We start from the raw sequence: 27175 nt of genomic DNA, 5'->3' as shown, positions 1-27175 counted from the left end.
GCGGGTTCTGAGGATGTCCACGTCGTTCTTTTTTTCCCAGCCGTTGGATCTGCAATCGAGGACACACAAACACCACGATGACGCGATGTTTCTAGATGACGCGATGTTTCTAGAAATCGCCACTTCTTCCTCAGGTCTTCTCGCTCCCGTCGACCTGACAGCCGGCAGTCCGGCAGGCGCCACGAGCCTTATCCCCTTGCTCTCTCCACCCACGAGCTTTTTGGAATCGTGATATTATCAACACTTGGGCTTCTGAAAATAGGTATCCCGAACAGAACAATTGGAATTTTAATATTATAATTTGTTGAACTTTGGAATTGTAGTATCTGCGTCAGATTGAACCCAGTAATCCTCGTTTTTACGGCAGTTCCGTTTCTTATTACAACGGATCCACGAGCGCTGCTCTCCCCGAGCGCTCCTCCTCTCCTCGAGCAGGAGGCTGAGCGCGGTTGAGGAGCCTCTCTTCCTCATGCCGCCCGCACCTGGAGACGCCATGGACATAGGGGCCTCCTTGCCGCCGCCGCAGCTACTGCTATGGTCGAGTAGGAACCTGCCTCGCGGGAGCATCTGGGTCGTCTCCACCTGGCGGTGGAGCTGCCTGCATCACGAGCGCCGCGCCGCCGCCTCTGGGTTGAAGGCTGCCGGAGCTGCACTTGGTTCCAGCCACTTTCAGCCATGTGACGTTAGGATCTCAGGTCGAAGTTGGCGACCGCGTTCACGCCTTTCTACTCTATCGCCGCGATGTCGTATGCGCAGGCGCCTTCTTCTTGAGTGACTGGAACGGAACAGGCAGAGGTAAATATTCCCGAAAACACGCCCAATTCTTACTTCCCATCTCCCGTTCTGATGACGCCTGTGCAGTGTCTTGAGCATCTGACGTTAGATGCAGCTTTGGGGCTACTAGTTAATGGAGACATCGAATCAGTTCTTTTTTCCTTTTTATTTTGTCTAATTTATCATTCTCTTAGATGTCAGTCTTTACCTAGTGATTTGACGGGCAGAGTTACGCTGAAGAAGTTGGAATGGTTCTTCTCAAAGAAATCTGTTAATTTGAATGGTTCTTCATTTTTACCAGCGATTCTCAACAATTTATCTAAATTTCTTAAAAAATAGGGTCATCAAACTAGCGCTAATAATGTATTATTATTAACAATCGAGATGTAAATATTAGTACATCAAATGTGGCAGCTACTTTCGCTCTCACGCTTGCTGCCCGCGTTACAATTTATTTTATAGAATGACAAGATAAATATCCATCACAAGTATAGAATAATACACACAATTCAATGATCAACACCGTTGACTGTTCCTATATACGGAGTACATATGCGTCTAGCCCCTCCCTCCGAACAGCGCCTTGAGTTTGACGATCTGCAGTTCGTCCAGGTTGGTCACCTTGTTCACGACCTCTGTGGGCAGGTCGTTGGCGAAGAGCGCGAAGTCGAGGATCTGCAGGCCGGGGTTGTCGCTGCTGAACGAGGACAGCGTCAGTGCGTCACCGCCGTGGTGTTGCCGTGGCTGTACTGGAAGTGGAGCTGGCCCTGCGGGAGCACCATCAGTCGCCGGCGTACAGCGTCTTGGTGTACACCCTGTTGAGCGTGGCGCTGATGAAGCCGGAGACGACGCTGCCCTCGATGACGAAGATGAGCTCGGTGCCTCCCGGGTGGGAGTGCAGCGGCGCGACGCCGCCCGGGACCATCACCATCCGCGCGGTGGAGATGCCCGAGGAAGAGCAGCGCTCGGGGAGAGGAGCTCCGTGGATCCGTTGTAAGAAACGGACTGCCGTAAAAACGAGGATTACTGCAGCTAAATCTGACGCAGATACTACAATTCCGAAGTTCAACGAATTATAATACTAAAATTCCAATTGCTCTGTTCGGGATACCTATTTTCAGAAGCCCAGTGTTAGCGATATCACGGTTCCAAAAAGCTCTCCACCCACCGCCTCCCCGTCAAACGGCGCCGCGCCGCAAGGGGCGTCCAAGGTTTCCTCGTCCTTCACCCGCCGTGAGTTTGACACTCCCTCCCAGACCTCTCGTCCCTGCCGTCGCCCTTGTTGGCCCACCTCGCCCTGGGGCACGACCACCGACTCGCTTCGCCGCCGACCCACGCGTCGGCTCATGTTCAACCGCTGGCCTCCTCGGATCCCGTCCACCGCCCTCCCCGCATCTCGGCCGAACGTTGCTCTCCCGCCGCAGGCTCCCGTCCGGTGGCGCACGACATCTCTACATCCGTGTGGCACGACGCTCATCTCCGCGACGTGCTGCTCCGATGCGGCATCATGGGTGCTGCGGACGGCGCCACCAACGTGTGCTTGGTAGGCGGCGATGGCGACAACTGCAAGTACGGCACCAGCCTGCAGCGCATCTCAGATCTCGGATTTTTTTGCCATCAATCAGCAAGCGCGGCAGGAGGGAGCAGAGCCGGAGATGGGGCGGTGCTGGTGCTGCTGCCGGTACCTAAAGCTGCTATGCTTGGTTCTCCTCCCACCGCTCAACTTATGCCTGCACCACAGCTGCTGCTCCAATCTGTCCCCATTCTCACCGCCGAAGATTCGCTCCATTTTCTATGGCACCTAGAGTTGGCCTTCAGGGGAAGACCGCTCCACAGGCCAAGAAGTCGTGGGGTTCCGAGATTGCCAGTAGCGGTGGCCGGAGCTCCTCCGATGTTTCCACGCCATATGCTACGACGTCTTGTGCTTCCACGCCGGATGCCACAATAGACAAGGTGAGGTCGAGATGTTTCTCTTTTCCTTACTGGAGACTTATAATCAATTGAGTTGTGCTCAAGCATCGTTCCTTGATTTTTCTCTAAATCAATTGGTGCCTGCAGCATATTAAGACTGTCATGTCTCTCAATCTCTGCCCATACTTGAAGCCAATCTGGCTGATCACAAAAGACAGTCATCACCCTTTACCGCACGTAGCAGCCCAGTATTCGAGATTAAATCCTGAATTTGATTGTTAAAAGATATCATCATATCAACGAAGCTAGGCCACAAGACTAGCCTGATACACTGTGATGCCTGCACCACTTAAGGTACTACTTTCCTGAAGAAAGTCAATTTGCTGACAATGCAATGACCATTCCCTTGCCTATTCACATGGAGAAACTTGATGTTCATATAGAAATAAATATTTCTAGACACTTCAAGTAATAAAAATACAAAACAACTTAAGACTACGTATGAATGGCTCAAAATAATCATTAGTCACAAAGCTGAAAATACACCGTGACCTAACTTTTTTAATTGTGGTCTCACAGTTTGATGTATATAGTGCAAAATTTCTTTCAATCTTTGCTTACTTCAACTTCTTTCTATAAAGTGGACATAATCTAACTTTCCAGGCACATGCCCTAGAAGATGAGATCTTTTCTTCATTGCATGAATTCTTGAGAACCTTTATTTGAATTCTAGTGTTAATTTCTTTTCAATTGATTTTCTCCCTGCTGATATACATGCTTATAAAGAAAAATAAAATTATTTCTTTTTCACTTATATATGTTTAACCTTTTCATGAGAGCAGCTTTATATATTCACGATTTCTTGTTGGGTTGCCAACGTTATGTTTATATTGACCAACTTTATTAGGACACTGCATTCTGGTATTTGGCACTTAACAGTTCCACTTTGCAGGAAGAAAGGTTCAGATTGTGAGACAAAGGATATATGTACCATATCACTGCTCCTCTATCAAGCATCAGTTCTCATTATGTATATAGTTTTACCATTATGACATCCATTTTCCTTATCAAATGAATATCCATTTTATCCCTAGGAAGAATGGGATAACTGTTAGTATTAATTAGGTATGTGATATTCGTGAAAGGCACTGTGACTTTACTACATGAATATGCTCAAATCACTTTAATATAAAACCCTTCATATAACACATGGTAACAGAACTGTTACTTATATTTCCTCTAACCATTCTAGACGATTTACCCTACAATCTTTCAGTTCCTTCATTAATACTTTTCTTTTCAATTCATGCCTGTGTTCTTATACAACACACAAATGACTACTTATGTTTTATAGCTCCGTCTAGTTTAGAATCGTAGAATTTCCTGCCCGTGCAAGCATTAGATTGTTTTTTGGATTGGTTAACTAACAGTTATCGATAATTATTTGTTGTAGTCACTGTTGTTTTCTTTTTTCCTTTTTTTACTTGATTCAAGGACTGCTAGTGGCCGAAGGGCACTGCCTCCTCCTTTTGCTTTTACGTGCTGCAAGACCATTGTTATGTATTTCATGTTTATTATTACTTCGAATACGGCTAGAATACAATGTTTTAACAAGGTATGGTGATGGATTACTCTCGGTTGTTGATTAATCTTGTAGCACGTCCTTTACTAAATATTGTGTTTAAATGGCGAAGGATGATGGAGATACAATGAACACGAAAGTCATTATTATTTTTAGCCTTGGCGCTATATGTTTGTTAGCAGAGGTTACATGATTCTTCTTTCGGAATAGGCGGAAAAATGAGAGCCTTCACTGTTGTTTATTTAGTAGAGGTTGAGATCGTATTTCAAATTATTAAGAACACTATTGTTTTAGATTCTTTCACATATTCATACGTTTGAAAAAAAACCGCATTCTCCATGATGTTTTGGTCATAGAGAATGTAATAAAAGTCCATTAAATAGCATTGATACTCCCATACTATAGTATTTTCCTTTGTGTTGAGGATTAATGCAACCACAGTGTTGTGGTTTGAACACTAATCGAGAAGGCCTCTTTACTGTTGTCTAGGTCAGTTATAACTTTCATATATGTGCTTCCATACACTTTAATGTTAGTAGTACAATTGCTGTTAGCAGATTAAAAACTTAGTTAAACATATGCGTACTCACATATTTATTATTTCTCTTTACATCAAGGATTCCCATGGACATGTGGTTGTCCATTACACAGATGTTGATACAAATGTTCAGCTCCTTTTTAGGTAAGTTATATGCACTACCTCTTTCAGTGACAACATGTACACTTATGTATTTATGTTGCGATGTTGCTTGCTTTCGAGCATTGTGACACAGTCACACTGCTACCAATATTTTTATCTAACACAATTAAGAAGTAGAAATGTGATGTTCTTTTAGCATTTTTTTTCTTTGGTTTGGAGGGGACCCAAGAAATGCTACAAGTTTTATTTGCTTCTAATGAAAATTATTGATATGTCGTCGGTTCCAAGCGATAGATATGTCGGCTAATCGTCTCAAGGAGAAGGATCCACCCCTGATTTTGTACCTGCACTTAAAAGCGCACAATGTCGAAAAAGAACTTGACATCAGATGTAATTTCTCTGTTTTAGAAAATATACCTCAAACTTTCTGACATAAGATATTCCTTAACATATTAACATATAGTATAATTGGTAGGTCCTCCTACTGGATACAAGAGAATCACAATAAGCTCAGAAACATATTTTGAATTAACGTAGATTGGCTTTGAGAGGTAAAAAATATGTACCTCATGTAGATAAAATAGATACATTTATTCTATCATGGCTATGAAATGACCTAAGTGATGAGTAAAATATGTAGGTCCACCATATCAATAGAAATGCAATGTAGATATTTAAGTAGTGAGTACATAAAAGCGCTTAAAGGTAAGTTATACAAATCTCTGTTATATTCTTAGACAGGATCAAGAAAAAAGTCCCTTCCAATGAAAATAATAGGTCAACGTATCTTGATTTCACCAGGTACCGTTGCTCATGTTGCAGCCCGAGGTTGTAGCTACACAGGAACACAAATTCAGGTACATTTTACACCTACATATCATCCTACAAACATGTTTTTTTCCTAACATTTTGTATGTTACCATAAAATTACTTTGTACACTACAGATATAAACAGTTTCATCTCAGATGACACAACAACAGCCGCAATATTTTGCTTTGACAATATTGCTAAACATATTCTTGGAAAACCTTGTGAACCCTGATGTCGTGAACACCTTTATGCAGTACATAGCTAATGTATTTTTATGATATTAATCATGCCCCTAGGACATGTTGCTACAACAGACCCTTTTGCATGTATGTATAGGACTATAGGTGATAGATCGATATCTTAGGCTACTAATAAATAGACTTGCTAGAAACGTACTTATATTGATGAGTACAATGCTGCTTGGAACATGTTGAACTAATCTGATTAATATATTTTTGTATGGCTTTTGTTGTGGTCGCTTATACAAGCCTACATATATTGCATTATTAGTACAAGCAAATCTTCTATACATGGGCTTCTATTCGCCAACTCTTTTCTATTGACTTTACCCTTACATATATATACTATGAGTTTCATATTAACTTACATATCATGTTTCTTACATACATATACTAAGTTTTATATTAACTTATATATATATATATATATATATATATATATATTCTGTATATTTTAAGATCCTGCAATCGAATTTGACATCGCGCGCTGGGCGCGCGACATACACTAGTATGTTAATAAAAGGAGAAGCATATGAGATATAAGAGACACCATGAACAATTGTATAACATTATTAATTCATTCTCATTTTACTATTATTATGGAGAAATAGAAACAATATTGAATTAATAATGTACCTTCGGCTTGACAGAAGATAAAAGTACAAGCGTGAAGCACGAGCCAGTACAAGTCAGCGTGAACAGTACGGGGGTACTGTTCATCTATTTATAGGCACAGGACAGAGCATGTGAGGAATTACAGTTATGCCCTTTACATTTACTATTGACTTATAGAAAAATCTATGAGGACTAGATAGCCTTTTCCTCTTTAAGTCGGTTCCTTTTTCCGCGATTGAGCCGAAGCTCCCTTGCGCATAGCTTCGGAGCAACGACAACCTTCGTCATGATTATGCTCTTCTCATCGTGTATGCTTTTAACCTGAGTCCGAAGGTACCTGTCCATAAGCCATGCTTGGAAGACATTGTTAAATTACGTTTTTGAGGACCTTCAAAGGACGAAGGCCCCAACATATAGGGTGTTTGGTTTAATGAATGAGCTAGTGCATCATCTTCTCACTTCTCATTTTTTGGTTTGTGGAATGAAATGAATTGATCCATCACCACCTCATTCCTCATAGTTAGTTAGTACTAATATGAGAAATGGAGTCATCCTACCAAATTTGAGAAATGGACTCATGATGCACTATCTCATTTTGGATAGAGTGATTTCTCAAACCAAACACCCTATTAAAGTTTTAAACAACATACACTTCGGTTCTCTCATGACAACTACTAATTATCAAGAGTAATCAAGAAAACTTAGAAAGTGTTTGCTTTGAGGAATCACTCCATCAAAGATTAGGTGGTGCATCATAAGTCCATTTCTTAAATTTAGGAATGACCCCATTCGTTATGAGCAACGACTAATATGCAAGCATCCATTATGTGCAAGCGTGCAAGCAGATCTTTTGGTCCGCTAGATCTAACCGTATGCTATATTTAATATTTAAATCCTCCCACCACCACTCGTGTACTTTTATAAAAAAAGTCCCTAACAAACCACAATTACACATATAGTTGGATTTAGATCCAATGTATTAAAAGAGCTGCTTGCACGCTTGCATCTAATGAATGCTTGCATATTAATATGCCTTCATTATGTTAGTACTAACTAACTATGATGAATGAGATGCTGATGAATCAACTCATTTATTTCTACAAACCAAACAAAAAAAGGAAGTGAAAAAATGACGAACTAGTGTACTCCTCAAACCAAACACCCTATTATATAATTTAATTGTACTGCAGAAGCTGAAAGTTTATATGCAAATCAAACATTTGGTAAATCTTGTTTTAGGGTCCATAGATAGAGAGAAGTCCTCGCCGCAAAAAAGTTGAATCAACTTATTTGTTGAAGCTGTTTCACGGTACATAGATAGGGATAAGTCCGGGCGCAAAAAAGCGGGAAACAAAGCGAAGTTGGGGCGGCGAGACGCGAGACGCGAGACGCGAGACGCGAGAAATGGCGGAGCCGCCTTTGGCCGCCGGCTGCACGACAAACTGGAGGAGGGAGGCGGATGAGCGGCTGCGGCGCCTCCACTCCCTCCTCTTCGGCGCCGACGCCGCACTCGAGCACGGGGACGCCACGGTGGCGCAGGCGCTCGCGCTCCGCCTCCTCGGCTTCCTCGACTCTCAGGCGCTAGCCGCAGGCGCGGGCCCCGAGGACGCCGCCTTCGTCGCGCCCATTCGCACCGCGGCTTCCGCTCGGCTAGCCGCCGCCTCACGCGCCCGCGCCTCTGACTCCGACCGGTACGGAACACCGCCCTCGTCCCCGTGCAATGCACCCCCTCCCTATTTCGCGTCCGAACTCGTGGAACGCGACGGTAACTATGCTGACTGTCCAGATCTAAAATATTATACTTCAGTTGCTGAGACGTTGCTACAAATTTTTTTAGATTTAGTGTATGTGGTTTGGTTCTCACTGATCTTTGGAATTTGCGTTCTCGATGTCTTCTATTCTCATCCATATGAGATGTGGATGCACAGCAGCACAGGTGTTGCAGTAATGTTTCTGCACTATATATAAGCAGTGGTTGGTAGAGCATGTATTTATGTTTCCAACCAGAAATAACATTTTAGAAAGTGCATGGGTAGATGGAAAGATATCCTGCTATTTCTTTGCATGCACATGCTCTTTGATGTTGCTGTCGATTGCGATGCTAAGGAATTCTCATTGAAACTACTTGCTCAGTTGCAAGTAGCAGAATACTAGTCAGCTGGTACATGTGCTAAAGTTGAATCTAACATGGGCAAACATGTTAGTAGTTGTTAAATGGGATGTTTATAGAAAAGACATATTCAAAGTAGATGGTTCTATTCCACCAATATTAAGGTTGTGCAAATGTTTGGAGTGTCACCATGTTCTACAAATGATTTATTGCTATCTAAGTTCTGTAATTGAAGCAGCAGCCTCATCTTATATAGGGTTCACTAGAGTAATAATATTTCGTTTTTCTTATTTCTTTCGCATTGTTTAATGTTTATGTTTTATTTGAAGCATAGTTATTAAGGCGGCAAGGCGAAGTAAGGCGACCGACCCCCCTTTTTATCTTTTAAGTAATAAGGCGTAAGGCGAGACGATGCCTTAATAATATATAAAAATAGATAATAAAAATAAAAAAACATAGAAATATAGTCTCAAATAGATGTATTACACTAGCAAATAGGGTCTAGTCAGTCCAAGAAGCTCATAAACCAGCCCAGCAGCCCACTTAGCCCATCAAAATTAGGTTACCCACCCCACACCTGCCAGCCACTTCTTTCCGTTCCCTCCCATTCGCTCCCTAGCCGTCAGGCTCTTCTCCCCCCGCTGCCAACAGCCCAGCACTGAGCTCGTCACCACCAGCAGCCCAACACTCAGGTCGCTGCCGCCAGCACTGCTCTGCGCATGTGCGCCCCCTCTCCTCTTCCCTCCTCCCTCTATCTCGTCGCCAAATCTACTCTGGGCGGGCGCCGGGCGCCTTCTAGGCCACCGACGCGGCCACTCAGGCGCGCCCTCACAACTGCCTTTCCCTCCCTAACGTGGGTGCCAATGGGCAGAGTCCTCTCTCCCACTCGCATTCTGCTCGCCTTAGGCGCTGGGTAAGGCGAAGCGGACGCCTTGTCTCGGCTGAGCGCTTTACCGCCTAGGTGACGCTTAAGTGTCGCCTTGAGGACGTCTTAATAACTATGATTTGAAGCACCAATTATGATTGGCAAAGACCTGTAGCATACTACTTTTAATATTTAAGAAGCAAATAACCTTGGTTCCTCGGACAATTTGTTCTCTTTCTCATGTGAAACATGTCCCAATTGTGTACTATCTCACAGATATAATTTTTTTGAGACCAGCACCTGTATTATAGTGTGCTAGTGTGAGACCAAAAAGGGTATATGTATCATAAGGCATGTTTAAGCATTCGAGGTTTGAAAAGTGTCAATTAAGAAATGTTTGTGCAGATTTAAACCAATATTTGGAGCTTCATAAACAGGAATATCTGCAGCAACTTAAAAAATTGTTGAATGTTCCCTTATCAGTCCCAGAAGTAGTAAAAGTTGGTTTTTTGTTTTTTTCTATCTCTTTTAGTTTAGTTACAATAGCTGAAGAAAACAGTTATGCAATTTCTGCCTGTGGTAATATATATTCATTTATAAAAATCACTGTTTGCTTTTGTATGGGTTTGGATTCTTGGAGATTACACTATAGCGTGTACGGTACATTCCTCTTTACGTGTTAATACTTGCCATTGATGTTCTTGAGTTCAGTGCAGCTTTTGAGCTTGCAAGAACGGATGTTGGCTGTGTTTTTGCAAATCAGGGTGACAATAATGTTGAAAGAATCCAGCGTTCGAAGTATTTCCAAGCTCTTCTTCAGAAGTCTAAAGCAAATGTTTCTGAACAACGGGTATGATTTTCAACTTATTTTACTTCTCTTTTGTGGTATTCTATAGTCTATACGTTTTTCATTTCATACCATTCTTCCTTAACTTTTCTGTTTATTAAATTATCTATGAAGGGTGGTGTTGTCCTTACTGCTTATTATTAAGCACTATTTGAAGAGTTACATAGATTTTAAAATTATTTCCACACTAACTTTAAACACCTTTTCTTTGCATATGATATGCATTGAAATTTGAAAGAATGCAACATGTCAAGAGTTCTCAGTTCAATGGGCTCCATGCGTCGATGAAAGCCAAGCTGAAATGGAAAATGAGAAGCTAAGCATCAGGGCTTCAAAGTTAATGATGCAAACGAAGTTGACATCATTGTATAGCAGTAAGTCCTTGAAGACAAATGGCGTACCCAACAAAAATATGTTCAAATCAGAGAACTCATCTAAAGTGTGTGCCGGTGTTGAAAATAGAACAAGTCAAAATAGTAACAGGCGGCATGCTTACCTGGACGTTGAGGAGGATGAGAAATCCCATGGGCAATTGCAGAATGCAAAGTGGAAACATACAGGGTTCAGAAGTCCTATATTTGAGGTTGCAAATTCTCCATCAAGTAATGATGAAGCTGATGCTCCTGCCAATGAGTTTACGACTGCCAAGAGAATGATGGTATGCACAATTGTACGAATATGTACTTTTACCTGTGCTGCTGATCGTCTATTATTTGTTGTATCATTTTATGTCCTGTTTGGCAAATATTTAGGACAAGGGTTTGTATGCAAATTTCATAAAACACCAATGGTTTTAAATAGATAAATTACAACGTTTGTTTTATTCAATTATAGGCTTGTAGACATTGGCTGTCAGTCTGCTTCTGTTTATACTTTATAGGTTGTAGGTCTTGTTTGCATTAGTTGATTGTTATTAAGTTGCTAGCTTAAATCATATCATTTTGTTTTTCTAAAGAACTACATTGACTAGTGCCCTAGCTAGGTAAATGGTTTGTCTATTTCTCGCTTTTGTAGCTGCTGTCACTGAATGCAATCCTGAATCAGTGAATCACCAATATCAACAGACAATACTATTTTTTGGGAAATATTTGTGTCAAATATTTATTTATTAAAATGTTGCTCTGTAAATTATGATAATTGTCTCTTGATTAGCAAATTTGTCTCCTTCATCAAGCTATGTAAGTTCTTTTTAGCTTCTATGCAAAGCTATAAACCCTTTAACCAAGGGATTTATTGCATGGCATGACACCATTAGCCACATATGTTACACACTTTTGAACTTCCATTGTGACACTAATTAATTGCCCGTGCATTGCTACGGTTTCTATATATTATATTGGTAGATCTTGGTTAAATGAGATAGTTCTTCAAACACGATCCAAACTCAGAGATTCTCAGTTCGCGCCAAAGTGAGGCAATCGGGGATCAGGACAGGGTCAACACAAGCACTGTTAGTCGGCGCGTCTAGCCAAACCAATGCCGAGCTAGGCGTACAATGGTGCCGTCCCCCTTAGCACGGCGGATGCGACGGTGCGCCTCACGCAGGTTTGAATGCGCGACGACGCAATCATGGGGTCGGGTCACACGGATCCGGCTGCTCGCATTGCACCTAGGATTTCACCCTAGAGATGCCGGCGACGATGTGCTGAGAAGAAAGGTGGAGATTTAATAGTATCATGGCCCAACTCGACACGATTCAAAGTGGGTCTGTGCCATCTGTCTCGAGAACCGTGAGTGCCTGAGCTGTCTTCTCTTTCTGGCACGATTATAGTTTTTTAGTTTTCAAATTATTCATATGCATATATTTATATACATATATTTAGTTGGCCTTATATTGCTAGTGTATCAATGTTTTCAAGTCGTCCGATTAATCACGATTAATAGTCCAAGTCGGTTTGGAAAAAACGCGATTAATCGCCAAGTCGTCTGACTAATCGCCAAGTCGGTTTGGAAAAAACGCGATTAAAACCCAAGTCGGTCAGCCAGAACGACCAGCAAGTCGTCCGACTTGAAAACATTGTACGATATGCATATATACAATTTTACCTAGACCTAGAATATATTATAAATTATTCAAATATGTGTTAGGTTTGTTTTTCTTAGAAAATATTAGTGGAATTTCCTAGAGTTGGTTTCATTAATAGCACAACTTCGTCAATTTGTAACTAAGTTAAATATATTTCTTTTGTATTGCACAAGCACACTCTAGGTCCACCGGTTAGAGACTTGAGCTTCGTGGTTGGCGGTCGCGGGTTCGAACTACAGCGGACGCATATTTCGGTTCGAGTCCTGCTTTTATTATTCCTTAGCGTGGGAGGCAGGCGGGAGAAGATGCGCATGCGTGTGAGGAGGGGAGATGCACGAAGGAATTATTCACACTTAAATATAGTAGAGTTGTCCCTCCCACGCTTCTTTACCTGCATTGATGATAATTCTAATGACTTGCCAACGTAATTGTTGGATAGAGCGAAACCCTAACCCTAATTGGGCAGGGGATATACTATTTTTATCCAGGAATGTGGGTCAAGGCCCATTACAATATACACATCACACTAACACCCCCTACAGTCTCAACTCTATCCTGTACAGATGTTGAGACTGGACCGAAACTCAAAGAACACTCTGGATGGATGCCCCTTGGTGAAGATGTCGGTGAATTGTGAAGTGGTCAGGACGCGAAGAACGCGGACATCGCCGACAACCACACGAGCGCGGGCGAAATGAAGGTCAATCTCTACATCCTTCCTGCGTTGTGCTGCACGAGATTGGTGGAGAGATTGACTGCGCTGACGTTGCCGCAATAGACGACGGTGGCACGAACGAGGGGGTTGTGGAGCTCCTGGAGTAGTTGGCAAAGCCAGGAAGCCTCGACCACGCTGTTGGCCACAACGCGATACTCAACCTAAGAGTTGGAGCGGGAGACGGCAGGCTGCCGCTTCGAGGACCAAGAGACAAGGTTAGCGCCTAGGAACACGACATAGTCGGAGGTGGACCAGCGGGTGTCGGGACAACCAACCCAATCAGAAGACGGAGAGGGCCAAATGAGGTCGTAGTCGAGGGAGCCGTGAAGGTAGCGAAGAATCCGCTTGACAGCGGTGAGGTGGGGCTCCCGCGGGGTGTGCATGTGAAGGCACACGTGCTGGACCGCGTAGGCGATGTCGAGCATGGTGAACAGGTGAAGGTGAGATACTAGAGAGCCTCGGTGAGGTTCCGGTAGGCCATCACGTCGCTGACCGGGGCGTCGTCGTCGTTTGAGATCTTCGTCTGAGTGTTAGTAGGTGTGGAGCAGGGCCTGCATTCAGACATGCCACCCCGCTCCAAAATGTCAAGGGCGTATTGATGCTGGTGAAGGAAGAGGCCCTAGGGGCGCTGCTCCACGATGACCTCGAGGAAGTCGCGGAGAGGGCCGAGGTCATTCATCGCGAACTCACGCTGTAGATCGACGATCGTGCGTTGGAGGGCGACACTAGACGCTGTGAGCACGATGTCGTTGATGTAGAGGAGGTAGACGGTGTCGTCGCCGCGTCGAAGGATGAACATGGACGTGTCCGACTTGGCTTCGACGAAGTCGAGGGAGACCAAGTAGGAGGTGAAGCGACCATACCAGGCCCGAGGCGCCTGCTTGAGGCCATACAAAGAGCGGTTAAGCTTACACACCATACCTGGGCGAGTGGAGTCGACGAAGCTGGCGGGCGGGCTGGCTACAATACATTGTCTCGGTCAGAGTGCCGTGAAGGAAGGCATTCTTGACGTCCAGATGGAGGACTGCCCAATCTTGGGCAAGGGAGAGGACGATCCAAACGGTGGCGAGCTTGATGACGAGGCTGAATGTTTCGTCGTAGTCCACTCCGAGGCGCCGAGTGAAACCTCGAAGGATCCAATGGGCCTTGTATCGATCCAGGGAGTCGTTGGACTTGAGCTTGTGGCGGAAGATCCACTTGCCGGTGTTCACATTGGTGCCAGGGGGACACGACACCAAGTCCGAGGTGTGGTTGGCTAGCAGGGTCACGTATTCCTCCATAGCGAGACGCCAATGAGGATCGACGAGCGTGGCATGGATGGAGGGGACAGGCAAGGGTGGCAAAGTAACGTCGGCTGTGAGCACTAGTCGGTCGACAGGTCGAAGAACGTCGACCGATCGACGCGTCACCATCGAGTGTGGCGTGGGTCGCAGTGGATAGCAACCGGATGGTGCACCAGCAGCTCGCCACGGGAACGGGCCAGGGCATAGAGCGGTTCGTCGGAGGAGGGGACTGGTGGACCGGGCCACACATGTCGCTGATAGACGTGGGTGGGATCGACGAAGTGAGCCGAAGGTGGGCGAGGAGGCGAGGCCGCCCGTGGCACGAGTGGATGTGACAAGGCTGCGTGTGGCGTGGGTGGAGGCGACGTGTGGTGTGGGTAGAGGCAATAGGGTCGTGCGTGGCGCAGGCGGAGGCAATGGTGCTGCTTGCGGCGCGAAAGAGGGTAGGGGAAGAGGAGGAACATCGTCGCATCCGGCATCGAGGTCGGGAGGTGGGGCGGAGCTTAGTAACCAGGTTCCCGGATCGATGGGATCGAGGAACGAGAACGTGGTACGCTACTAAAACTAGGATTTAACACTACTGGAACAAGATTGTTCCCACGTTCTCGGAACGGAACGAACATTCCCGGAACGAGGAACGTGGCCAAGTTCCCAGTTCCCGGTTACTAAGGGGCGGAGCCAACATGGGGGAAAACATCCTCACCAAAGACAACATGCCAAGAGATGATGCGGTGGGTGAGAAGATCTAGGCATCGATACCCCTTGTGATCAAAGGAGTACCTAAGGAAAAGATAATGAGAGGATCTGCCGATCGGGGTGAATGTTTGTGAGGAGCAGTTGCAAAAGTATTGGGATAGTAGGCACACCCGAAGACACGAATGTGCTTATAGGAGGGGCTGGTGCCGAAGAAGGCAAAGAACGGAGGGGGTGGTGGACCGCCTTGGAGGGAAGACGATTGAGGAGGTAGATGGCTATGTTCAACGCCTCAACCCAGTAGCGGGCGAGAAGAGAAGCCTGAAAAAGGAGACAACACATCATGTTGGTGGTGTTACGAATCATGCGCTCGACTCAGTCATCTGAGGGGAGGTGTGAGGGCACGACATCCGCATCACGCCGTGGGAGAGGTGCGAGACGTGGAGTTGTCAAACTCCCGTCCATTATCGCACTGAACAACCCGGATGGTGCGACCGAACTGAGTCGACACCCACACAAAGAAGTGAGAAAGACTGTGAAGGTGCCAGACTTACGACGGAGGGGAAAGGTCCACAAGTAGTGAGAGAGTTCTTCTAGGATGACCAGATAGTACCAGTAACCAGAGATGCTTAGAGTAGGGGATATCCAAAGATTACAGTGGATGAGGTCAAAGGGGCGAGTAGCTCGGGACATGGAAGAAGAGAATGGTAAGCAATTGTGACGCCCAAGTTGATAGACATGGCAAAGCGAGGTGGCGTTGCCGCGGAGGAAAGGGATGGCTGAGGTGGCCGAGAGTCTGGAGAAGACGTCGTGGTCAGGGTGGCCAAGATGATGGTGCCAAGTGGAGGTAGAGGTAGTGGAGGCGAGGGCGTAGAGTGTGGCAACATGGGTAGAGGAAGGTGGGACAGGGAAGCGAATGGGATATAGGGACTGGAGGTGTCGCATCGAGCAACCATAACACAAGTGGTAAGATCTCGTATGGTGAGCTTCCAAGGATCGAATTCCCTAGAACAGTGGTTGTCAGTGGTGAAGCGACAGAACGAGAGAAGGTTCCAGATGATGTTGGGGGCAACAAGGATGTTGGTGAGGTAAAAAGACAGGGAAGGACCGTGTCACCTAATGAGGTGCCGTTGCCGACAATGATGTAGGAAGGGAAGGTGGGGCTATGAGGATGGGGTAAAGAGACAATAATGTAGTCAGTAGTGGTGTGGTACGAGGCTTCAGAGTCGACAACCCAGTCGGTGGGAGGAGGGGGCTGCGAAGACATGGGGTACGATTGAGCCAGGGGAGGCACCCCCACAGAGCCACCGAGAGGGGGCTGGGGTCGGGAGTGGCGAGCATGATGTCGGCGATCATGGGTGGAGGAGACGACAAGGCTTCGTTTGTCATGGAGACAATCGCGGCATCATGGACACAAATGGTCCAGTAGCGTGGCGGTCCTCCTGAGGTTGTATGGAGGCCGAAGGGTGGAAGAGCTCGATGTAGACACCGAGAACCGGGTTCATGACCCGATCAAAGGCCACAGATGTGCTCCGGAGAAGCTGTCCGTCGTAAAGAGAGACACACACGTGGTAGGGAGGCACATGAACCGCGGTGGAGCGAAGGATGGATGTCGAAAGAGCAGGTGTAGGAAGGGAGAGGCCGAAAGCGGTATAGTGGGTCGCAACAGAGCAGGGGGAGAAGTACGTGCTCGCCAGTGGAGACCACATCGGGGCAGACCATGCACGAGGGTGAGGAAGAACGCTTGGCACAGAAAAGTGTGGCGTAGGCATGTAGCTGTAGGGATTGTTGTCAATGGGCGTGGGGAGGAGTGGGGCTGCTGATGGGAGATTGGCCCAAGCTCCATGCAGGGGACGCAAAAGGGATGTCAGCGGTGTGGGCGTGGTCCTTGGCGCGCGCTTGTCGGCTCTGGGAGAGACGATGCTGCGCGCGCTGCTGGGGAAGTGGAAGCCACACTCACCCACATTGGAGTGGATGCCGACGCTGGAGGAGTCGGCCGACGCAAGGCCGCCGCGTGGGGAGGAAGGCGCGTCGCAACCAGGAGTAGAGGAACTGGGCACAGGGAGCGGCCAGGGGGTCGGGGGCGTGCTTGTGTGGGGCGCAGTGCTGAGGAGATGGCCGTGTGGGGGCGCAGTGTTGGTTGCCGCTGGGGAAGGGTCGGAGGGGGGCGCCAGCGGGGGAGGCGGCGACGCCCACGACCAGGGGAGAGGAGGTGGGAGCGCGGGACGCGGGAGGAGTCGCGGGGCGCGAGGCGAGGCAGAGTCACGCACGAGCCTCGGTGAGTGAGAGGAGAGCGGCGGTGTGGGGTGGACACAACGTGGACTCGAGGCAAGTGGCCGTGACAGAGAAGTCACATCGGCGCTCAGCCTCGTCGGCCAACGCGAGGAGCTCATTCGTGGACACGATGGCGTCGGACATGGCAGCAAGGAGGACAAGGGAGGGGCTGGCGCCCGCGGGGGAGAGAGAGAGGCACCGAGGAGTGGTTGGCCGCCGCTGGGAGGGAGGCCGGTGGCAGGCCCAGGTGGCTAGGGGAATGGGAGGAGGGAGAAGAGAGAATCTAGCTGGATACCATGTTGGATAGATTGAAACCCTGATCCTAATTGGGTAGGATATATATTTTATATTTTTATATATCCAGGAATGTGGACCAAAGCCCATTGCAATATACATCACACTAACAGTAATTTGTGCCTCTGCTGTGTTTTTTCCCTTTTCTAGGGGTTGGATGTTGTGCAAAAGCCAGCACAAAATGGTCCACAAGGTGCTTCTGTATCACCACAATGTGATAACAACTATAGTACACGGAATTATGGCGTGAGACCAAGTTGGAATTCTCGTCGTGGACCACGTGGTAGTTTTATACCCCCTATCAGAAACAATGGAGGATCAGGTACAACGATCTCACGGGTCACTGGTAAAAATGACGAGTCCATGGAAGATTCAACAAGGAAATGGTTTGCATTTTCAACTTAAGTATCAAATACCATTTGGATTATTTTATGTTTTGCTTCTTGTGATGGTTTTGTCACTAAAAATTGTGCATCACATATTCTATATGTCTAATGTGAATGATTAGTAGTCACACCTACAAACTATGTATGTGCATATTCAATCTTACTAATATTTTTTTTTGGTAATTATCAGTATTGAAATGCTTTGTGCTCCTGATGGTGAGCTTCCTGAGAAGCTGAGGAATCTAGAACCTCGCCTTATTGAACATGTCAGTAATGAAATAATGGATAGGGATCCTAATGTCCGCTGGAATGACATAGGTTTGTAGTTTCCTTGTTGGTCTTCAGTATTTCTGTTGCCCCTGTGCTAATTCATGCCTCACTGCAATAGCTGGTTTGGAACATGCAAAGAAGTGTGTGACAGAGATGGTGATATGGCCACTGCTACGTCCTGATATATTCCGTGGTTGTCGGTCTCCTGGAAGAGGTCTACTGTTGTTTGGACCTCCTGTGGGTATCTATCTCATCTTCTTGTGGCACGCCTCTCTTTCATGAATACTAAATATATGAACTATTTTCCACAGGGAACAGGCAAAACCATGATTGGAAAGGCAATAGCTGGTGAAGCCAAGGCAACATTTTTCTACATATCTGCTAGTTCACTAACAAGCAAATGGGTATGCATGTCACTTGTTTTGATTTTTAACACTGATAATTTCATCAATTTACTATCAAAGCTGCATCATCTTTATATGCATACTCAAATTAATGTACCTTCAGAACCGTAACAGTCCCTACACCATTACCGGGTAAATATCAACAGGAGGTGGCCAGATTTAAGTGGATTAGAGTACTAGAAGGGGGGAATGATTGGGGTCCAGGAGCTCATTCCTGCTTGATTGATATATACATATACACACACACATATATATATATATATATGTATATATGTATGTATATAACACTATTTGGTGGGAATTAAATTGATGCTTGTAGCCATGGGATACAGGAAGTTGTTTTCTAATGTGTATGGTGGGTGTATGTTATCGTCAGATTTAGAACCTAGTAGGCTGTTCAGGGTTTGGTTGCAAACCACTCAAACCAGCAAGCTAGGTACACCAAACTGCAAAGGAAGACGGTTTGTGTCGACCTGTCCAAAAAACTGTTGGACCCATTGTCTTCCTCATACGCCAAATCTGAGCTGTAAGATCCATTGTTCCCTGGTACTTGCTGTTAGGACTTAGGAACTAGAGCCAGCATCACCGGCTAGCTACATCGGCAAGCTCCACGCTGGTAAGGTCTTCCCAGGCCACACTGGTGAGCTCCACCAAGGCCATCCGCAGCCGTGGGTGCTGCAACAGGGCAAGGCTCGTCGGAGTTGTGGCGTGGGTGTCAAACTGCGTCCTTGACGTGGAGCTGCGATTCAAACTGCGATATGGACCTGGACACATAGCTGTGTTGCTGTCGCCTGGACGTGTCAGCTGGACCAGCGACACTCACTGTGAGGTCAGGCTAGCGGAAGCGATGCAAGCCGTGGCTGGATGTCATGCTGGAGCCAGTAGCGGTGGCAGTGCTGCACAACAAGGAAAGCGTGGTTAAACTAATAAACCGTGGAAACCAATCCGCCTGGCGGACGTACAGGTTGGTTTCAAAAACTATCTAAAGGGTCACAAAACCGTTGTTGAACAAGCCTAGTACCTAGGAGATAAGCCCAAACCTTAGCTGCCTGGAGCAATGATATGTTCCCCAGCCCAAGAACATTGTTCTAACTATTGTTCCAAAAAGACCTGCTTCATGTTTAACCTGTCAAACAAATCAGAAGAGAGCCACTTTCATACTATGGTTTTTGTGTCCATCATCTTGTTTTCTGTGTTCCCATTCCTCCATCCCATCAACCTGTCAACTTATTTGCTAAGGCCTAGATCCATGCTTCAGGAAATCAGGAGCCAGGAGATAGCCAAGATTGATTTTGGTGGTTTGTTATTATCTTATATAGATAGATAGCCATGTGCACTGAGTCCCCATCGCACATCCACTACTACTTAGCTGACTTGTTACTGGTGAGTGGTGAGGTCATGGACAGCAACCATCTGGTCCCTTGACTACAACTTGCACTTTAAGGATGCGTTTGGTTACTTTGGTAGAGATCCAGATTCTTGTAGATATGTTTTGGATCTAGATTCTCTCGGGGAGTGTTTTTGGTGATGAATCAGAATTATTTTATGAAACTGTTTAGATGTTAGCCTGGATTCCGCACAATTTTTTTTATAAAAAGAATCATATAAATGAAATATGCTTCAATTTTTTTTTGAAACTTGTTTTGTGGGTGAAGAACAAGTTCATTACAGACCATTTTAATTTGTTACACTCAAAAAGGATAATAACCGGAAAAACTATAATTATCGGTACACAGTAGGGAAACTAGAATCAATGAAAAACCAGGCTTGAAGCGTTTTGAGCTCCAACGAGAACACACGGATAGCTCCATACAGTTTCACGCTTGAAACATTTTGTGGTTGCTGCATTTGGTATCATTTCTGCTGTTTCTTGCTAGAGAGGAGTTACTTCTTTGGAGTCTGGCTGGGGCTAGAGGAATTTCTCATCTCACTCTAGTGCCAAGTGCAAACTAGGGCTCCTCAGTCGAGGTCAAGTTGTCTTTTTTACTGTAATAGGTGAGTAAGGTGTGGCATGTGTGTTGTTGTTTGGGTTTTGGGGCTTTACACCCCCCTTTTCTTCTTAATATATAATGATACACAACTCTTGTGTGCGTTCAAGAAAAAAAGAATGAAAACCCTGTTTTGAGATAGTGATTCTTATTGTTTTTCTTGTGCAGATTGGTGAGGGTGAAAAACTTGTTCGGGCACTTTTTGGTGTGGCCAGTTGTCGTCAACCTGCTGTCATATTTGTGGATGAGATAGACTCATTATTATCTCAGGTTTGTTTGGTTGTGATGTCTTGTTTTTATTATACCCATACACATCCTGTTTTGTGGACTCTTGATAACCTTTAACATGATTGCAGCGCAAATCAGATGGTGAACATGAATCAAGCAGGAGACTGAAAACACAGTTTCTAATTGAGATGGAAGGTTTTGACACCGGAAATGAACAGATCTTACTTATAGGTACCTCATGCATCAAACATGATAAATTCTCATTTTAAGTATCATAACCATCTTTAACTTTGCATTTCTTTTTTAATGCATCATGGCATAGGCATATTGTATAGACAACTACAGTTTGAAGTTATATGCATGTCCAATGGAGTTGATATTTAACTTCTGACAAAAACACCAAGCAAAAGGAAACATAAGAGAGAAAAACAATAAAAATAGAGAGTTGACATTGAACCTTGGGTAGATCAATGCGAGAGTTCAATTTTGACATAAGTAGATCCATTTTTGCTATATTGATTGATCCTTCATCTATCCTGCCTCCCTGCCCCACTCAATGAGAAATGTATAAACATCTCTTACACTTCTTCCATTTGAAATTGTAAGTTGTTTTGGCTTTTCTAGATAACTATGTAGACACAATGTATATCTAGGTGTGTGACAAAAGCTATGTATCTATAAAAGTGAGAACAACTTACAATTTGGAACGAAGAGAGTAGCGTTGGTTTTTTTAGAAAAACCTTAGTGTGTCTGTGAGGTGGGTTTGTACCCATATGTCAGTGAGAGGCATGGAAGGGCTGAAGTAAACATTGTGCCATATAAAAAATTGGCTCAGAAAAAATAAATCTTGAACCTTGTGATTGTGTGCTCGATCTTAAACCCCTCCAGGCATGCTTAAGATCCTCAAGTAATGTTATCAGATTGGACGACTAATTACGATCAAGTTGGGACTCGGCAAGGGCCCTCGATACAATTAGCACGATCGTAAAACTAGTTGTCCCACTAATGAACAACCAATCACAATTAGTCGTCAGATCATGCCATCTAGATGACTAGTTGGACCAACCTAAGAAAAATTTCTGGTGGGAAGAATTTGACCCTAGTAGGATCCTTGATCCTACCGCGGTTGCGAAGTGGTAGGAATGTGAGATTGGGTGGCGTGGGTGTAGAGCGGCGGTGTGGTAGCGAGTGACGGCGAGAGAAAACATGTAGGGAAAACCCTTAATGTTTGCTTTGCTTGCCTTAAAACTGTTACATTGCCCCTATATTTATAGTCCCTAGAGGACTTGGTTCCAAAGCAAACTAGAGGAGTCCTTATAGATTTGCACTCCTTTTTTTAACAAACCAAACTTATTTTCTAAACCAACTCAATCTTAGCAATCCCTATTTAACTCAATCTAAACAGGGCTCATGCGCTACAATACCACACTACAACACTTGTTGGTACGTTATGCGCTCAAGTACCACGAGTACTGTTCATGCTTGGTCTAGTTTGGGCCCAACACCTGCGTGGCCTGTTTTTCGGCTCACATAGGAGATGCCGTTCATAACATCTCTCCTCGCCTCTTTAAACAAATCGTTCTTGAGCTAAACGTCTAGGTAGAGGTTCTTGAAGTTGTTTAGCTGCTCCCAAGTAGCGTCATCGGTGGTCAGGCCCTGCCAATGTACGAGCACATGTCAGGTGCCATGGCATAACACAATACTCGCTCTAGAGCAAGCGACAACCGACCATTCTAAACAGGCAGCACTAGGCAAAATCGTTCGAGGGTTCACGTAGAACGGCTTCAGCAACCCCATGTGGAACACGCCATGGAGATGAGTGGCTTCTAGACGCTGAAGGGGGCAAGCCACCTGCCCAACACGCTCCAACACCTGAAAGGGGCTAGCATAGCGAGGCCCAAGTTTGTGTTGGGCGATGGAGAAGGCAGAGTCAGACTCAATTGCGGACCTTGAACTGGAGCTCATGATGTTAGTTGTCTTAGACTCGTAGTAACACTTGGCGTACTGTTGAGCCTGGAGAAGACATTGACGAACCTCCATGATGAAGGCGTCACGGTCACGCAGGAGGGAGTGCACCGCCTCTATCTAAGCAGCCCTTGCTGTGTGTGAGAATAGAGGCGGTGGGGCTGGCCGTACACCATTTGGAAGGGAGTGGTGTGGTACGCTACTAAAACTAGGATTTAACACTACTGGAACGAGATTGTTCCCACGTTCCCGGAACGGAACGAACATTCCCGGAACGAGGAACGTGGCCAAGTTCCCAGTTCCCAGTTACTAAGGTAGCAATATTCTTTACACGAAAGCCAGTCGACCCAAGCACGCAGTTGGTCCCCAATGGCGCAACGGAGGTACATGGCTATCACCTTGTTGACGACCTCCGGCTGGCCATCAATCTGGTTTGGAATGTTGTGCTCAGGAGGAGCTTGACGCCAACCATCTAGAAGAGGGCACACCACATGTGACTGGTGAAGACCGAATTGTGGTCGCCGATGGTGGAGGTGGGCAAGTTGTGTAGACGAACAAGTACGAGTGACCGAGGGAAATGAAATGCACGTATTTGGAGAAGCGGTCGACGACAGTGAGGATGATTGACTTCCTGTGGACTTTGGGAAGGCCCTCGATGAATTCCATCGAGATGTCCGCTCACACCTAGGATGACACAAAAAACTCGGCCGGGGAGGGAAAGACCGCCCTCCCGGTATTCAATTAAGAAGGAGACCGAAACATGGTACTGGCCGAGAAAACCCCCGAAACCTGGCCCCCATCACTAATAGGCCGTCAGCCGGGCTGTCACCGCCCACTCTGCAACGGCCCCCAACCGGAGGGTGGCGCGTAGGATGTAACCCATAAGCATGTGGGGCGCAACAAGGGGATTTTTTTGGGTGAGGAACTGGGGGTTCGAACCCCTGACCTGGTGAAGGGACAACACTGCTTCGACCACTCGGGCTGATACCCTAAACCCTAAACCTAGGATGACACATTGAGTGGTTGAGGGAGACCGAATGACTGTAGGTCGGTGTCTTGTTGTGCTGACATGTGACACACGCATGAACAAAGTCGCGGACGAGAACTCGATCGCCTGGGATATAGAAGTCCTTGCACATGCGCTTAAGGGTCTTTTGGATCCCTTTTTGACCAGTCGAATGGGCTAGTGTGACCATCTGGTCGCACAAATCGTGTTGCATCGACACAAAGATGTGCTTGCCGTGGATGAAGCCGTCGGTGGTGGACCAGGCCGAGGCAAAAGGTGCCTCAGGGACTAACATGCGAGGTGCTCTGAGGGCCGATGCACGAGTTGCCCTGAGGCTTGAGGGCTAGCGCACGATTTGCCCTAAGGATTGGGGCAAGTGGTACCCTAGGGGCCGATGCTTGAGGTGCTTTGAGGGCTAGGGCAAGAGGTACCCTAAGGGACGACACACAAGGTGCCCCCGAGGGCCAGCACAAGAGGTTCGCTGATGCCTGAGGTGCCCTGAGGGCTAGGGCAAGAGTTACCCTAAGGGACGACACACAAGGTGCCCCGAGGGCTAGGGCAAGAGGTCCTTTGGGGTCGGTGCACCAGGTGCCATGAGGGCTAGGGCAAGAGGTGCCCTGAGGGTCGTGGCAAGAGGTGCCCTGGGAGCCGATGCTCAAGGTGTCTCGAGGGCCGATGCTTGAGGTGCATTGTGGGGACGATGTGTGTGGTGCCCTTGTGGCCAATGCCAGTGGTGCCTTAGGGGCTAGGACAAGAGGTGCCCCGGGGCCTGACGTGTAGGTGCCTCAAGGGCCGAGGCAAGAGAGGCATCCAACAATTGTTGTTGGATGTGATCGGCTTGTACGTCAGCCCCTGTGGTGGTGTGGATTTCCTCGAGGAGACGGAAAGAAGGGGCCGACATGTGAGTAGATCTCGGCGGTGCAAGTACCGAGTTGGTGTTGGTGACCACGACTGCTGAGTCAGAGTCACGATGGGACAGGGCGTCAGCCACTGAGTTGAGGTGCCCCAGGCGGATGGTACTCCACTGCGATGTCAAACCAGAACAACTTGTTGATCCACTGGTGTGGGGCACACTGGACAATCGCTGGTCAAGGAGGAAATTCAGGTTGTAGTGCTTGGTGCGGACAACCACAAGCCAAAGACGAGGCTGTTGGAATAAGTCTTGTGGTCTGTGGGAAGGACAACAACAGTCCTTTGTCTTTGGGAAGGACATCAACAGTCCTTGTTGGTCTTTGCTGCAGTGGAGGGCAGCAGTCTTTAGGTTGTGGAGGCATAGGACAGCAGCAGTCCTTTTGGTCTTGGCTGCAGTTTGAGTAGAGGACAGCACTTTAGGCATCTTAGGCTTTAGTCCTTGCTGCAGGCTTTAGTCCTCGCTGCAGTTTGAGTAGACGACAACACTTTAGGCTTTAGGTCTTGCTGCAGTTTGGGTAGAGGACAGCAGTACCATGCTGCAGTTCTTGACTGCTTTATGGATAGTAGAGGGCAGAGATAGGACAGTGTTGGAATGTGAACCCATAACCCTAAACAGGGTTGGGTGTAGTATTAATAGACTTTAGTAATTGGGCCTGGCCCATTACAAGGAGGGTGAGACGGTAATTACATGGGGAACACCCCAAACCCTAGACGGGTAGTCTAACACCCCCCCACAGTCACACCCTGTACAGATGTTGAGACTGGATCGAAAGTCTAAAAATACACTCGACGGTAACCCCTTGGTGAAGATGTCGGCAAACTGCAGCGTGGTGGGGACGCTGAGAACCCGAACGTCACCGGCAGCGACACGCTCGCGGACGAAGTGCAGGTTGATCTCTACGTGCTTCATGCGCTGATGCTGCACGGGGTTTGTGGAGAGGTAGACCGCGCTGACGTTGTCGCAGTAGACGAGGGTGGCGCGCTGGAGGGGACTGTAGAGCTCGTGGAGGAGCTTGCGCAGCCAGGAGGCCTCTGCCACGCCGTTGGCCACGGCACGGTACTCGGCCTCAGCGCTGGAGCGAGAGACGACGGGCTGCCGTTTGGCGGCCCAAGAGACGAGGTTGGCACCTAGAAACACGGCGTAACCGGAGGTGGACCGGCGCGTGTCGGGACAGCCAACCCAGTCAGCATCGGTGTAGACCACGAGCTCCGACGTCGGGGATGGGCGGAGGACGAGGCCGTAGTCGAGGGAGCCGCGGAGGTAGCGCAGAATCCGCTTGAGCGCAGTGAGATGGGGCTCCCGCGGAGTGTGCATATGCAGGCACACCTGCTGGACGGCGTAAGCGATGTCGGGCCTGGAGAAGGTGAGGTACTGGAGCGCGCCGGTGAGGCTCCAGTATGACGTCGCTTCGGCGACCGGAGGCCCGTCGTCCTCAGAGAGCTTTGCCTGAGTGTCAACAGGCGTGGAGCAGGGCTTGCAGTCAGACATGCCAGCCCGCTCCAGGATGTCGATTGCGTACTGGCGCTGGTGGAGGAAGAGACCCTGAGGCCGGCGCTCGGCGGTGATGCCGAGGAAGTGGTGGAGGGGCCCCAGGTCCTTCATCGCGAACTCCCGCTGAAGGGCGACGATCGTGCGGTGTAGAAGGTCGGCGGTGGATGCCGTGAGCACAATGTCGTCGACGTAGAGCAGGAGGTAGACGGTGTCGTCGCCGCGCCGGTAGATGAACAGGGATGTGTCCGACTTGGCCTCGACGAACCCGATGGAGGCCAGGTAGGAGGCGAAGCGACTGTACCATGCCCGTGGCGCCTGCTTGAGGCCATATGGGGACCGATTCAGCTGGCAGACCAGATCCGGACGGTCAGCGTCGACGAAGCCGGTGGGCTGGCTGCAGTAGACAGTCTCCGTCAGAGTGCCATGGAGGAAGGCATTCTTAACATCGAGCTGATGGATCGCCCAGTCGCGGGAGAGGGCGAGGGAGAGGACGGCGCGAACAGTGGCGAACTTGACGACGGGGCCGAAGGTCTCGTCGTAGTCCACTCCGGGGCGCTGGGTGAAGCCCCGAAGGACCCAACAGGCCTTGTAGCGGTCGAGGGAGCCGTCCGAGGTCAGCTTGTGGCGAAATAGCCACTTGCCGGTGACCACGTTGGTGCCTGGTGGACGCGGCACCAGGTCCCAGGTGTGGTTGGCCAAAAGGGCCGCGTACTCCTCCATAGCACGACGCCAATGTGGATCGGCGAGGGCAGTGCGAACGGAGGAGGGCACCTAGGGAAGCGTCGGGTGGAGTGCTGGACGTAGCAGCTGCCAGGATCAGCCGGTCGACGGGGCGGAGAACGCCA

At 47.4% G+C, this 27175-nt stretch overlaps 1 protein-coding gene and 1 pseudogene across 10 annotated transcripts in view; one reads left to right on the top strand and one right to left on the bottom strand.

Moving 5' to 3' along the window:
• Positions 1-1122: 1122 nt before the first annotated feature.
• On the bottom strand, positions 1123-1733 carry LOC109944826 (germin-like protein 8-14; annotated as a pseudogene).
• Positions 1734-2608: 875 nt separating this feature from the next.
• Positions 2609-27175, top strand: part of LOC100193153 (uncharacterized) — a 37309-nt gene continuing 12742 nt past the window's right edge. The window contains exons 1-13 of one of the 10 annotated variants that reach the window (XM_035965639.1): positions 2609-2727; positions 4885-4949; positions 5709-5764; positions 6608-6703; positions 7872-8263; positions 10259-10397; positions 10633-11052; positions 17830-18065; positions 18256-18383; positions 18454-18572; positions 18647-18739; positions 20896-20997; positions 21084-21186. In XM_035965639.1, the coding sequence (XP_035821532.1) occupies positions 7977-8263; positions 10259-10397; positions 10633-11052; positions 17830-18065; positions 18256-18383; positions 18454-18572; positions 18647-18739; positions 20896-20997; positions 21084-21186 (1627 nt within the window). In that variant the 5' untranslated portion in view covers positions 2609-2727; positions 4885-4949; positions 5709-5764; positions 6608-6703; positions 7872-7976. The other 9 variants (XM_008673902.3, NM_001358658.1, XM_020549467.3 and 6 more) reach the window with 9 other exon arrangements.

This window comes from Zea mays, chromosome 3 (genome assembly GCF_902167145.1).
Source record: "Zea mays cultivar B73 chromosome 3, Zm-B73-REFERENCE-NAM-5.0, whole genome shotgun sequence".
Taxonomy (NCBI): Eukaryota; Viridiplantae; Streptophyta; class Magnoliopsida; order Poales; family Poaceae; genus Zea; species Zea mays.
Note: the sequence above shows the minus strand (reverse complement) of the source record. Positions and strands in the feature narration are given on the sequence as shown.